The 15,559-nt window shown below is 40.7% G+C and overlaps 1 protein-coding gene across 11 annotated transcripts in view; it reads right to left on the bottom strand.

Moving 5' to 3' along the window:
- Positions 1-15,559, bottom strand: part of FARS2 (phenylalanyl-tRNA synthetase 2, mitochondrial) — a 529,842-nt gene that overhangs the window by 325,252 nt on the left and 189,031 nt on the right. For all 11 annotated transcript variants that reach the window (XM_045066960.1, XM_045066961.1, XM_013056788.2 and 8 more), the window contains one exon: positions 8,020-8,151. In XM_045066960.1, the coding sequence (XP_044922895.1) occupies positions 8,020-8,151 (132 nt within the window). The remainder of the gene's footprint in view (positions 1-8,019; positions 8,152-15,559) is intronic.

Below are 15,559 nucleotides of genomic sequence, written 5' to 3'. Positions count from 1 at the left end.
AAATAAATTTTGATTTAAAGTGAAAACTTGGAAAAACAACCTACATAGGACAAATTTCATGTTTGTTCGTTTCTCCCATGTTTTTGCCCCAAAGGTGGGCCCCAGCTGAGAGCTGCACAATATCACAGGCAGCTGACACTCAAAGAGCAACCTGCCCTGTATGCAGGGAAAGGCTTCTGTAAGCTGGAGTGGAGAGAGCCCAGAAGCGGATGCCCTAATTCTACCTACACAAGTATCAGCCTTACCCCTGAGCTACACAGGCACAGCACAGACCACAGCCAGCATAGCAAAGGCTAAGAAAACTGACCTAAGATATGAACCATTCACACAAGCTGCAGACCAACCCCCGAAGCACACATGCGCAGGAAGGACACAAATCAGCAGAACTAAGACTTACACTGAGACCCAAATCACTGCCCATAGGAAGCAAGTCAGAACTAAGGCCTAAACCTCACCTGGTGACCTTCTACTAGAACAAAATATCAATAGTTATCACAGGATTAAAAAAGGACAGAGTACACACAACTGACCATTTACAAGGTCCAGCATAACAGAGTTATCTGACGAAGAGCCAAGAAAATGTGATCAATTCTAAAGAGAATTCATTCTTGATGTGACCCAGATGCTGAAACTATCAGACAGATATATTTTTTTAAAGATTTTATTTATTTATTTTGACAGACAGATCACAAGTAGGCAGAGACAGGCAGAGAGAGAGAGGAGGAAGCAGGCTCCCTGCTGGGCAGAGGGCCTGATGTGGGGATCGATCCCAGGACCTTGGGATCATGACCTGAGCCGAAGGCAGAGGCTTTAACCCACTGAGCCACCCATGCGCCCTATCAAACAGATATTTTAAAGTAATTATTGTAAGTATGTTCCATGAGGTAAAGAAAAACACAACTGATAGGAATGAAAATATAAGAAAATCAGCAGAGAAATAGGAACCAATAAAGTTAAAAAACAAAAATTTTAAAACTAAATACTAATAATAGTAATCTGAAATTTAAAAATATATTTTGATGACCAAGGCAGCCGGGTGGAAGTGATACAGGACCATGACCGTGGATCAACAGAAATTATCTAGTGAAAAACTGCAAAAGATAGAAAAAAGTGAGCAGAGTCTTGGGATCTTCTGGGACAAAATCAAAAGATCTAACATAGGTATAATTTGAGTTCTAGAAGGGGAGGAAGAAGACATTGAGACAGAAAAGTGATCTGAAGAAATAATGACCAGAAACTTCCCAAAACAGGTGAAAAACATAAATGCATAGATTCAGGCTCAATGAAACTGAAAACACATAAAAGCCAAGGAAACCACACCTAGATGCATCAAAATTAAGCTGCTGAAAACCAAAGATCAAGAAAAAAAATCCTGAAAGTAGTTAAAGAAAGACAATACAGGGACGCCTGGGTGGCTCAGTTGGTTAAGTAGCTGCCTTCGGCTCAGGTCATGATCCCAGCGTCCTGGGATCGAGTCCCACATTGGGCTCCTTGCTCCGCAGGGAGCCTGCTTCTCCCTCTGACTCTGCCTTCTACTCTGTCTGCCTGTGCTCGCTCTCGCTCGCTCTCTCTCTGACAAATAAATAAATAAAATCTTTATAAAAAAAAAAAAGAAAAAAAAGACAATACATTATATACAGGTGAACACTGACTGAAAAGATTCTGTGTTTCTCTACAGAAGCAGCAGAGGCAGAAGATGATGGAACAACATCTTTCCACTGTTGAGGAAGAGGTCTGTCAATCCAGAATTCTGTTTTCAATAAAAGGATAAATAAAGACCTTCTCAGATAAAGGAGCACTAAGAAATTCATTACCAACACACATGTTCTATAAGACATGCGAAGAGAAGTTTTCTATACCAATGGGAAAAATACCAAAAGGAAACATGCATCCTCAGGAATGAAGGAAGAGTAAGAGAAATTGCAAACAGCTATAGGTAAATAGAACAGAGAGCTATAGTCTCTTGTGCTTTTAAAATGCATACGACTTTGGGACGCCTGGGTGGCTCAGTTGGTTAAGCAGCTGCCTTCAGCTCAGGTCATGATCCCAGCGTCCTGGGATCGAGTCCCACATCGGGCTCCTTGCTCCGCAGGGTGCCTGCTTCTCCCTCTGACTCTGCCTGCCATGCTGCCTGTGCTCACTCTTGCTCTCTCTCTCTCTCTCTCTGACAAATAAATAAATAAAATCTTAAAAAATAAAAATAAAATGCATACGACTTTTAAAGCAAAAAGTCTTAACACTGACTGGGGAGGTGTTCAACGTAGGCAGACATAATACATGTACTATAACAACATGAAGACAACTGACAACAGAGGTGAGGCTAGAATGCGTATTTTGAACATAAATAAAACAGACTTCCAGAAAAAAAAAGAAGTACCAAAGATAAAGATGATATTTCATAATGATAAAAGGGGAAATTCATGCAGAAGGCATAAGAGTTATAAAAGCATATACATCTAATCATACAGCTTTGAAACACATGAAGAAAAATTGATAGAATAAAAGAGCAAACGGACAAGTCCATAATCATAGTAGAAAATGTTAACATTCTTTTCTGGGAAATTGATAGACCATGAAGACCAAAAAATAAAATAAAATAAAACAAAAAATATCAGTAAACATAAAAGAGCTGAACACTATTCAATTACATTGATCTATTTGACATTTATACAACATTCTGTTCCTAAGTTTCTTCTCAAAGGAAATGGAAAAATATAGGCACACCAAGACTTTTATATAAATATTCATAGCAGCTTTATTTGTAAGAGCCAAAAGTGGGAACAACTTAATGTCCATCAACAAATGAAAGGATAATCAAATTGGAGCATATCCATACAGTCAATCAACACAACAAAAAGGAATGAATGAGGCGTACAGCGTCCGTCAACACACACAACTACATGGATTAACCTCAGAATCATTATGCTCAGAGAAAGGAACAAAATATAAAGAATACTATACAGTATGACTTCACTTATATAAAACTCTGAAATATACAAACTAATCTATAATGACAGAGGTAGATCAGTGGTTGCCCAGCAACAGGGTAGAAGGAAGGATAGATCACCAAAAAGGCACAAGGCAACTCTGGTTGGTGATGAAAATGTTTATTATCCTGATAGCGGTGAGGGTTCCATGAGTGTATACATATGCAAAAAATGGATCAAACTGTATAGTTTAAACATAGTAGTTCATTATACTTCAATTGTAACCCCCAAAATTGGGGAAAATACTCAACTTAAAGACAGGGTTTTTGAAAGCAAGGTCTGATCATTCACAAGAATTAGCTAGGGTATTTGTTTGAAATGCACATCTCAGTTATCATTCCAGACCTACAGAACCTGATGCAAACAGACATTTTAAGTAGACCCTCCAGGTCATTACCAGGCACATCGTGAGAACCACTGTTTAAGGCCCAGTTCAAATACCACGTCCTCTCTGATACCTCCACTGATGTCACTGATGGACAGAATTCCCGCTTTACAACCAGACCTCCATCTCATGAATGGCACTTACGTTACCATGCTCTAATTATATAGTCTCATCTTCTCTACTACACTCAACATTTTACATGTAGATGTCACATCTTACGGTTTTCATGCCTTCCTCTTTGGCTATCACAGTGTCTTACATACAAAAGATGATGAGCAGATGAATGGCAAGTCTGCTTGTATATAATAATATGCCTAGTATAGACAGACATCTTGGCTGATGCCATCTAAAAGCTCACCAGCTTAAATAAATAAATACAATAAATAAAAAATAAAAGCTCACCAGCTTAGATTACTACACTGAATGTCACGGGTGTGTGTAGAGGCTGCAGATTGGCTACCCATGAGTGTAAGAGACCGGAAGTAGACTTTCACTCTTGTAGGAAAAGAAGCATTAGATATGCCACCCGGACATCCAAGCAAAGTACATCAAGTACACAACTCCTTGCATACAGGTGCCTAACTTATTCGGGACATGCATTTCAAATACCCATATTTCCAGCATTCCATCTTGAATGTAGTAACCATAACAAGGCGTGGGCAAAATCTTCTCCAACCCCTCCATTCTCGCCAGGCTGCCCGCTGTACTTCTGATACAAATACTTACCACATGGTATTGTAATCACTTATCTGTATGTCTTTGCATGCTGTGCTATTCCCAAAGGAGAGACAACGCTTATTTTGCTTTTCTACAGCCTTAGAGGAGTTCAAGAAAAATGTGACCGGCAAATGAACAGCAACAAAGGGCGACTGTTAAAACTGGAAACTGTTCATGTACATATTTACAAAGTTTTCCCCCAAAGAGCTCGCTTTTAAATTTGAACAAAGAGTAAGGAAAGAGATTCCGGTTTTTAAAAGTTATTTCCCACCACAGGGCTTTTTCTATCCCCTGGCCTATGCGCAATCTTCTACGTTTCACAGGGCCGAATAAATGGTAAATTCCTTTCTGGCACGATCACAGCCTACAGTCACCCCTGGCGATGTTTTTAGACGTCTGTGCTCCATATATTACCTGAAAAGGCATTAGCAGCCTGAGTCAGCCCAACGGGAAATAAGGGTGTAGTGTTCGGGGACGTGACTCAGTGCTGCCCTCAAAACATCTCCTCAAGGAAAAACGAATCAAATCATCATGGCAAGAGTCACCACCCATATCACAATTACTAAATCTAAGAAGTGTGAAGGTAAGGGTGAAGACACCATAAATTAAAGAAGAAGAAATAAAGTACAATTCTATAAGCCATGTGGAAGAGCTTTATCTTATTCCAGGAAAAACAAAATACAAAAAACTACATCAATGCCATAGTCAATTTAAATGTGTAATAAAGTGTTTTGGCTGACTGTTCATATTAGCGATCTCATTTCACTCTTTCAATTAAATGCCTTCTATCACAGGAGATAACATACATGATGGCCAGGCCCTTCTATAGGTGTCACGAATAAAACAGAACAAGGAGAGCTCGGTTTGCTGTCATTTGTTTCATTTGGTTTCATTTCTTCATTCTATGTTGGACACAATCGTTTGCTTGGAATGGATTTCTAGCCACTTCAAAAATCACACAGTTTACCATCTGGGTAGCACAGCACGGCACATTTCTCAGGCTCTGTAAAGGGGGATAGATAATGCCAGCATCTACGTCAGAGCCTTGTTCTAAGCCTTCAGTGAGGTGTTGGCCTACAGGAAGGGCTCAGGTGTGGCAGCTAGATCACCGTCCCATCGGGACTTCTCTGGTTTCCAGTTCCTTCCACATTTACCTGCACCTCTATGAGACCTCTAAAGAAGGAGATCAAAAAACATCCATTTTGGTGTTTCTTGGAAGGTCATTTTTTTTTTTCTTTTAAAGTAGGCTCCATGCCCAGCACAGGGCTTGAACTCAAGATCCTGAGAGCATAACCCACTGAGCCAACCAGGCGCCCATGGAAGTTCTATTTGACCAGGCGGGGGGGGGGGGGGGGGGGGTTTCGTTGGGAAGGAACAAAATGTCAGAGCAGAGATGGGAGGAATAGCAAAATGGAATTAGAGGGATGAGGTGTGCACAGTCTGCCTTTCTCAAAGCCACAGGAACTCAGAAAAACAGAAAATTAGCTGTTCTTACAAATAATGCTTGTGGTTTAGTGACTGCAAGGCACAGAGTTTAAAATATTTTAACTCCAGATGTCAAAACATATCCAAGTCTGAGAACACAGAGCAGAACTCTGTCACAATAACTTCAAGTTCAAATAGCAAAGCCCACACAGAATTTCTTTTACAAAATCGTCTCTTCTTCCTTTTCTTGTCTCTCTCTCTCGCAAGATACTTAAATTCAATTTTATCTGTACAATTTCCCACCAACTTAAAGCACATTCTACCAGGAGTGTGAACCTCTCAAAAATATTTGCATCTCAGATGTCCTGGTTTGGTTTTGTTTATTTTTTTTTTCTTTCACTTTGTCATTTCCTTCAAGTGTACTTGACACAGCTGATCTATTTGTAGAACAGCAGTCTCATTAATGTGCAGTAATGACTTGGAAACCTGTTTCAGATAACTGTATTCGGCCAATTACTGCATGAATAAACCTCATAAAAACCCATCAAGGATACTGGAAAAGACAGAAGGAAGCACGATTCCCAGGGACGACTGACATGTACCGTCCCCGGACCAGCCCAGTTCTGGCCCCTGACAACACACACTTCTGGGAGGAAGCCTGGGTTCCTCGAAATCTTCTAAGAAACAAAATAAACAAAAACACCACAGTAGTATTCGGAACTAGGTCCTACTCAGGAAGAGATTAAATCTTACATGTTTGCTTCTAATATTTTGTGTTTCCTACTAAGATGTGTATTACACACCTACTGTCTGATTGTCCTGTTGTCTTTTACTATTCTTAATTTTCTTTTTCCTTCTAAAATCTCTCAAACTAGAATCATGGATACTAAGATGACTAAGATCAAAGAGGTAAGCGAGTCCCAGTTAGTTAGAAATCAGTTCTGTGATAGGCGAACAGTCTCTGGTTAAATATTTCCTTTTTTAAGGGGATTCTCTGTTGATAAATGGCTCTAACCATTGAGGGAAAAAAATTAAAAACAACATCAGCAATTAATTTTAGTCAAGGTTTACTATGTGCCAGACCCTGTGGTAATAGGCATGTTACACGTATCACCTCAATTAATCCTCATAATGAAACTCTGAGGGAGATATCATTGTGCCCATTTAACTATGAGAAAACGAAGACTCACAGGGGCTAATAAGCCACTCGTCCAAAGACACATTTGACAGTGGTCAAATGACAGAAAACTTAAGACAGACACCCAGGTCTAAGCCTCACAACTTCTATTCACAGCCCCTGATAATGTGACCTCTCTATCCCTCTTGTCTAGGTCAGACCTTCAAATAAGTGAAAACCATCCAAGAAGCATCTGGCACTGTGCTACGCCTTCCACCAGGCTTCTTTGGCAGAATGGAAAGGCCTCTGTGAGCTGAGTCCAGGCCTCTGCAGGCAGAGGTTACCTATAAGCCAAAAGGGAAAACCAGGCCTCCGGTCTCACAAATCTTGTACTTCCCGGCCACTCATCTCTTCTGTCTCAGTCCATCCTTAATCTCCAACCCCATGACCTTACCCATGGTCTCTTCACATTTCTTAGTCATCCAGAAGGCCTGTTCTTCTGCATTCAGCTGCACGAGGCCCTGTGATCAGAGCCACTGCCCTCCAAGGCCAGAGAGCAAATGTCCTACTCTGGGAAGTGAGGAGGGACACAGTTCGGTCCACATAAGCTTCCCTCCCCTTACTGCTTATGCAGTGAGCTCCTGCTCAAATGCCCAATCCCAACTGACTTTCCATGGAGGACTGATACTCTGAAAAAATAATCTTTATTTACATTCAGATAGTGATTAAAAAAAAAAAAGATAGCCTGAAATTAAGTTGAGAAATACTCATTTTTATTATGCAATGGTCCTGCAGAGAAGAGCTGTAAAGATCTTTCTGAAGTGCCTGCAGATACGGGTAGGATTTAATGAGAGCCTCATTTTCCCACTTAACCTCCAACAGGTAGCACTGCCAACACCAGGGCAGTAAACAACACAACTTTAAAGGTCTGAGTATTTTGATATTGTAGTCTGTTGTGGTTTCGGAAATATCTTGAATCTGGGGCACTATTATCAATGAAATAAGAACAAAAAAGGATTATACATTGGCCTTGTTCTTAAATAGTTGACAAACTGCACTCCTCTGATGTGCGTTGAGTGTCTACGGGTAATTGCAAAGCAACATATCAACAAATTTGAAATTAGGAAGTGCAAGCCCAACATTTAAATGGTAACGAGGAAGCTCTGCAAAAACAAGAAATCTTTGTGAAATTAGATGTGAGAAATTAAGTTCTTCCAGAGTTAAGTGTCAGGGATAAGTCTGGAGGGCAACAGGAGGAGAGAAAGATGGTGAGGCAATCTCCACAGGGGTATGTAAATGCATATGAAAATGAGTATGCAAAGTAAGTTAAAGGAGAAGAAAGTCTTTTTTAAGAGAGCCTATAAATAAAACGTTGGATTCTTTTCTACCTGAATTCACCAGTTGCTGCTCCATCACCCCACAGCCAAGGACTTCTAGCCATTCTCCATGGAAGTTGATCTCCATCTCAAAGGAAGGATGAGTAAAAGGGAAGTAGCAGTCTACCCATCTAATGTCCAGTCCTGCAAAGGTGCCAATAAAAACAGATAGTGTTAAAAGGCAGTCTATCCTTCCTTATGATCAAGTTTGCCCTTCGGCTAACGACAATTACGACACTGAGTAAAATAAATAGCAAACAAACTCATTTGCAAAACGTTAGGGGGAGGCAATAAATCTTAAAACTTGTGAAAAACTGGGCATGTCTTTTTCAATATGAAAAACACTTTGTGCAGCTCCAGGACCCTCTAAAACCAAATCAATCACTTGTCAAATCCCTGCAAACACCTGGCAGAGGGAAAAAATTAGGTCAAGATCATGGGAGAGCAGGTGATTTTGCTAGTTCTTTAAGTGATAATGATATCTTTTCAGAGTTAAAGAAAAAGGAGTTTTACTATGTATGCTGCAAACTTACTTATCAACAATATGACCAATTTAGGATACACTAATCAACTTTCACTTCCATAAGTATATATATGTATTTTTTAAATAAAGTTTATAAGAACTAATACAAAATTAAATAACATCAGCTAAGGGTAAGCAAAACATCTATAAAGTCAAAATTTTTTTCTACAGAGGAATGACAAATATTCACACCTCTAAACAAGTGAACTAGTAGATGTTAGAATAAATTTCTCAATAAGCAATCTTGAACATGGCACTCATAAACAATGATATTAATTGACAAAGGGAAAGACTAGTGAATTAAAAACGTTAAAAAAGACTAAAAAGACTAGTGAATTAAAAAGTTAAAGTCTGCAAAGAGCAGAAGTCACTAACAACAGAAAAAGCAGATGAGAAGGTCACATGGTAGCAAGATGCCCACCGTGAGGAACACAGAAAAGTAGGCAGCTGACAAATCAACTACGGTCTCCTGCCCACGCTCCCTTCACTTCGTGTAATGATCTTTCTCCTCTTCTTTAAGCAATGCTCCTGATTCCATTTCTCCATGGTAACATGACCTCCTATGAATTGAAAATACTGTCTTTTCTCACCCAAGTCTATCTGTATTTTAAACCTTGTGGGAATCAGAATGTGAAATGAAAAAAATAATAACAAGACTTGCTTCCATTTATTGAGGACTTACTATGCCTCTGTCAGCCCACTTCATAGGTAAGGAAAAAGACAATTAGATAGGTCAAGTGTCCTGCCCAAAGGCACACAGCTAGCAGGTGACTAGGCCAAACTCAAGTTTGCCAGACTCCAAAACTCACGCTCTTGGCCACTAAAATATAATTCCCTGCCCATCAAAAGGAGGTATTTCAAGAATCAAAGAGCACATGGGAACAGAATTATGAAACATGGGGGTCTTTCCTATGCCCCAGATGACAAAGGACAAGGTAGATTTTTGTTTCATTGTTCTAAGAACATTTGAGTTGCCTTTATTTTCTTACTTACCTGCTGTCCGTAACAAGTGAGTAATACCATACCTCCCCCTCTTGTCACACATATGCTGAAACAAATGTTACACTGGACATAAAACAGTGCAAAATTTGACAAACGCTGACATGTATATATCCATGAAACTGTCACTACGATCAATATAATGAACATAAGCATCAACCCCAAAAGCTTCCTAGTGCCCTTTTGTAACCCTACCAACCTGCCTGTTGCCCCTACCTCTTCTCCTCACCCCACCATCCCTAGGCAACTGAAGATCTCCTTTCTGTCCCTACAAAAGGAGTTTGCATTTCCTAGAATTTTATAACAATGCAATCATACAGCATGTATTTTTGTGAGGGAGGGGTATGGCTTCCTTCACTCAGCAGAATGATTTTAAGATTCACCCATGATTCACATATCGATAGTTTCTTTTTTCTTTTTTTTTTAACATTTTATTTATTTAAGAGAGAGTGCTTGTGCTCAAGAAAGAGCATGAGCTGGGTGTGTGTGGCGGGGGGGGGGGGGGGGGGATAGGGTAGGAGAGAGGGGGAGGATTGGGCAAAGGGAGAGGGAAAAGCAGGCTACCCACTAAATAGGGAGCCCCACGTGGCGCTCGGTTCCAGGACCCTGAGATCATGACCTGAGCCAAAGGTGGATCCTTAATGGACTGAGTCACCTAGGCGCCCCTAGCTCCCTCCTTATTACTGGATCAATTTCATCAACAGTTTTTCTAATGGGGGGAGAAAAGCTGGTCTTGTTGCAGGCCTCTGGAGAAATGTCTTCAGGTCCCCTGAGTGGCTCTGACTTTTCTGTACAGAAGCCACTTTGTGCAAAGCAGGTGCTTATTCACCCCTAAGTTCTGAGGAAAAAGGCATCAGTACACCTGTGTGTTGGTCCATCTCTGAGACCAACAATCCCCTGCCATAGTTTTGTTTTGTTTTTTTTTTTAAGATTTTATTTATTCATTTGAGAGAGAGATCACAAGTAGGCAGAAAGGCAGGCAGAGAGTGCGGGGAAAACAGGCTACCCCTTGAGCAGAGAGCCCAACATGGGCCTCAATCCCAAGACCCCGAGATCATGACCTGAGCCGAAGGCAGAGGCTTAACCCACTGAGCCACCCAGGCGCACTCCCCCACCACCACAGTTTTATTAAAAAGCTGCAGGGGCAGTCCTGCTGGACAACAGAAATGTGTGAAGCACTGGGATCTATAACTGAGTACCGACGGACTAGCAGAGAAACCATTTTTATCACTCTTTTTTGTAACTCCTGGCAGAAAAGCACAAATCACCTAGTGAAAACAATTTAGAAAAGCCAATTTTGTTTACATGGCTTGGATCAAATTCTACCAAAAGCAGGATAAGTGCTCAGGGTTAAGAGTATGATTCTCTCCTTACATGATTAATCAACTGGAACAGAGTTAGGTGAGGTCTACACAAATTAATTTTCCTTGCATATCCTTATTTTACTCCTTTGGACAAGTTAAATGCACAGAATTTAGGTTTTGGTTTTTTTTTTTTTAAAGATTATATTTATTTATTTGAGAGAGAGACCGAGATAATGACAGAGACCGTAAGAGAGAGCACAGGTGGGGAGGAGAGGGAGAAGCAGACTCCCCGCTGTGCAGGGAGACTGATCCCACCACTGGGATCAGGACCTGAGCCCAAGACAGATGCTTAACTGGCTGAACCACCCAGGCGCCCCACACAGAATTTAGTTTATATTGCTTTATATCTCACACCTGTAAAACCTTAAGTCCCCTGTCTAGTCAGAGAGAAAGATTATTTCAGATATTACTAAGCCCTGAAAATAATCACAAGTGTTGATTAAAGTAATTCTATTCTCAATTTGTATTAATTTGTATTAAGCTCAAACTAAAGCCCTACTGCATAAAGTCTATGGGAAGTGAAACCTGCATAGACAGGACTCTCTCCACACACGTGTCTGCACTGCTGGTGCTCACGGTGTCAACAGAGCATGAGGAATGAACTGGAAAGGGATGGGAGATCTCGCCCCTTCTCTGGGAACATTCTTTTACTGAAGGGTTTTGGCCACTTCTAGAAGTAAGAAAAATGATTCTTTGGATTAAAGTGTTTTTAATGTTACATAAATTCTTAGGATCAAATGTCCGTGTACTGGTTGCATCAACCCTTGCTCTTTTTTGGTTTCAGACCTCAGTCACCCCGGCCCTGGGTTTCTTCTTGCTCAGGTCCTGGCCTTAGGCATCTGTCTGGAGCAAGGAAAGTAATTGCCCCACACTGAAACTCCACCCGCAGTGTGGAAAGGCAGGAAGTTAACCAAAGTTCTTCAGAATACATGAAGATGATTAGTATCACTCCCTTGTGGAACAGAACCCATTCACAATAATATCACCGAATCTAAGAGAACAGATTAGCAAAAGTTACATCCAATGCGGTTAGAACATCTTTAATCCTCTTCACCTCTGTGGATCCTTTGTTAAAAGTCTCCTTTTTAAATCTATATGACCTCACAAAGAATGCCAAATCCATACACCATTTATCATCTTTTTTCCACTTCTTTAAAGACTTCAGTCCTTAAATTCTGCTTCCTCCACAACATCAGGCAAGAACCAAAAATATATGAAACGCCAGTTTTGGGGAAGCCAGTAGCTCTATTTCAAACACACATGGTCCTTATTTGAAAGTAAATCCTATTAGTTAATGTGTAGTTTTTGCCAAAACACCATAATTTTTATATTTTCTAACAATTTAAATTCCAGTCACATTGACACATTAATTTTTTTTAACCACTAGCAGTGGAATCATTTACTGAATGCTTTTTTTTCAAAATATTTTATTTATTTATTTGTCAGAGAGAGAGACAACGAGCGCACGAGCAGGGAAAGTGGCAGGCAGAGGGAGAAGCAGACACTCGGCTGAGCAGGGAGCCTGATGCGGGACTTGATCCCAGGATGCTGGGATCATGAGACATGAACCGAAAGCAGCCACTTAGCCAAAGGAACCACCAGGTGCCCCTTACTGAATATTTTTATGTTACACTTTTTTCTTGTTTTCTCCCCATAACCTCAAAACTATAGTAAGAATTAATAATATATTGCGTTGAAAAAGCATCTTGACATATAGCTTGTATTAAAAGATGTGATACTGAATAGCCAGCTAAAAATTTAGTATGACTTAACTCACATGCCATGTATCAGGAGTCAGCAAAAAAAATCCACTAAAGACTATGTACTTTGTGTTACATATTACTAGAGGAAAATTTTGAAAGCGTGTCCAAATCATATGGATTCATCATGCATTAACCCAATCTCTTATTGGGATGACAGAAGGAAATTAAATGCACAGGTGTTATATATCTAATGGAAAATAATGCCAAAGTTTTTTATTTTGTTTTTTGTTTCCCTAGTTGGTTGGTTTGGACTTAATGATTTACTAAACCATATTTATAAATGAAACTCATAGCTTTTAAAAAATTACTTTAGAACTCTGCAAGACTATAGCACCTGTCAAAAATTATACACCTTCACTTTTAGCTGAAAACCAAGTAGAAGAAAGAACACCTGAGAATAAACCAAACCTGATGTGAGTCTCAGATTTCTACCTTCTTCCTGTGAAGCAGTGGGCAGGTTAATTAACCTCTCTGAGACTGCCTCTTCTTTCCATTGTGTATCATGCCGGCTATCTCACCAGGGTCTTGATAAAGAACCTACGAGAGGAGTGCAGATTTTCCCAAAGGCAGAGATTCTCTTTGGCAATGTGGACACTCACTGTGCTTTCTCTCCTAAATGAGGATGCTAACTTTATGTAGGAATAAAGAGAGAGCACTGGGTGCCTGGTTGGTTAAGCGTCTGCCTTCGGCTCAGGTCATGATCCCAGGGTCCTGGGATCAAACCCGGCATGGTGCTCCCTGCTCGGTGGGAAGCCTGCTTCTCCCTCACCCACTCCCCGAGCTTGTGTTCCCTCTCTCACTATATCTCTCTGTCAAATAAATAAGTAAAATCTTAAAAAAAAAAAAAATGACGAGAGCACAAAGTCAATTGGGACCTCAGATATGATTAGTGAAAATTCCTGCAGCGTAGCGCTGTGAGCTCAAACTGGAGAGGGGTAGCTAGAAGTCTAATTCTCCCCACTCTGGTGAGGTAGCACCTGTCCCAGCCAGCCACAGGGAACCAGGGGCACGGGAAAGGCAGCACTGCATTTCATCTGCTTTGCATATCAGCCTCTTTACTGCTGGATCCCTGGAAAATCATTGCAGGGACACAGGGAAAAGGGATGTATGGGAGTGTCCTCCCACCAATCCTTGTCTCCTTTTCGATGTTGCAGTGCTTAACCGCCCTGACGTACCGTAAGCATTAAACAGGTGTCATTCCTTCCCACCCCCAACCCACCTTCATCATAGATCTCATATAATACAGTTCACTGTCCTGACTTATTGGCTCACTGAGGGAGTCTCCCTATGTTTCCCATACCCCTTATATTTAAATATGAGACTTTGCTATCAGACCCACCACCCAGAAGTGTGAGAATCTGGATTTTAAAAGGTTGATGGCCCAAACTAGAACATGTACCCGTGATTTTATATATCCTATCAAAGCTTCCCTCCACTGAAGCAGATAATTTTTTAAACTGACTATACAAATATGCAATTAATAAAAGCTATGGGGCATTAATTTTTCAGCAGGTTTTTCATTGGTTGGTAGCCGAGAAATAGAACGTCGCGCGCTGCTAACCAGGGCTGCTCCTGACGCTTTTGGCACAGCATTCAGCTTCCTTTCCATCCAAGGAAGGAAAGCAAGGTGGGGAGAAAGAGGATGAAAGGCTAGAAATAAATTCTTAGAAAAACTAAGATCATCCTTGATGACTACAGTCTCACTAGGGAAATTACCTGGCCACCACTGTCAAAGTTACTTGACAATTCCATCTTTTCTGCCTCTGTTTAATTAAACTGAAAATAGAGCAAGCAGCATACAGGCACTTTTATTTTTCAGATTTCTCAACATCTCTCTATTCTAACAGCTTTCTTTAAAAAAAAATTACTTTGGGGCACCTGGGTGGCCCAGTCAGTGAAGCATCCGACTCTTGATTTCAGCTCAGGTCACAATCTCTGAGTCATGGGATTGAGTACCATGTCAGGCTCCGAGCTGGGGGTGGCACCTGCTTAGGCTTTTCTTTCTCCCGTTCCCTCTGCCTCTCCCCCTCCTCCTTCTCTAAAAAAAATTTAATAGATAATATGTTCACAGGGTTCAAAATCAAAATACTGTGAGAGGATACATTTTACTATATAATAGAGCCTCAGTGACCTCACAGGGAACAAAACTTTTGTGACCATGTATTTATTGTGGTGATCATTTCACAATATATACACACACAAAGTCATTATTTTGTGTCCCTTACACTATTACAACATTATAATGTCAGTTATTTATTTATTATTTATTGAGATAAAACTGGAGAAAAATAGGCATCAGTTAAAGGTTCACTGCATCCCTGTCCCTGTCCTACTGCCTCCTCTTAGACCCTTCCCTTAGACCTGAACTTCTTATCACCAGATAGATACAAGCAAATATGAACACGGACGTCTTATTTTTCCTCCTTTCCTATATAAAAGACAGCATTCTTGCACACTGTTCTACACCAGGCTTTTTTCATTTAATGATACGTTCTAGAGCCCTCTCCACCTGAACACACACAGCACGTACCTCCTCATTCCTTTCCTTTCTCCTGCACAGTGTTCCAGCAAGTGGCTCTGCCACCTTTATGTAAGAAGACCTTTATAGTTGAATTATACCCATCATACTGCTTGGAATAACACTGCCGCAACAAACTACCCTGCTGGCCAAAGAGGAAATGCCATTATAGTTCTAATATTGTCCTCTGTGGGGGTTGTACCATTTTGCACTCCCATCAACTCAATATTCTTCAAGAGGGCCAAGGACACACAACTAGTAACTAGTTAGGAAAAGAGTCAAATCCGAGCTCAAGTCCGGCCTGAACATTCAGGGTATCTGCTGGGTGCTGAGACAAGACCACCCAGGTTGACCTCCCTGTGCAGCTCCCATGCAGCTGAGCACC

Source organism: Mustela putorius, unplaced genomic scaffold, assembly GCF_011764305.1.
Source record: "Mustela putorius furo isolate JIRA1106 unplaced genomic scaffold, ASM1176430v1.1 tig00003870_pilon_pilon_pilon, whole genome shotgun sequence".
Lineage (NCBI taxonomy): Eukaryota > Metazoa > Chordata > Mammalia > Carnivora > Mustelidae > Mustela > Mustela putorius.
The sequence above is the reverse complement of the archived record's forward strand: the minus strand, read 5'-3'. Positions and strand labels throughout refer to the sequence as shown.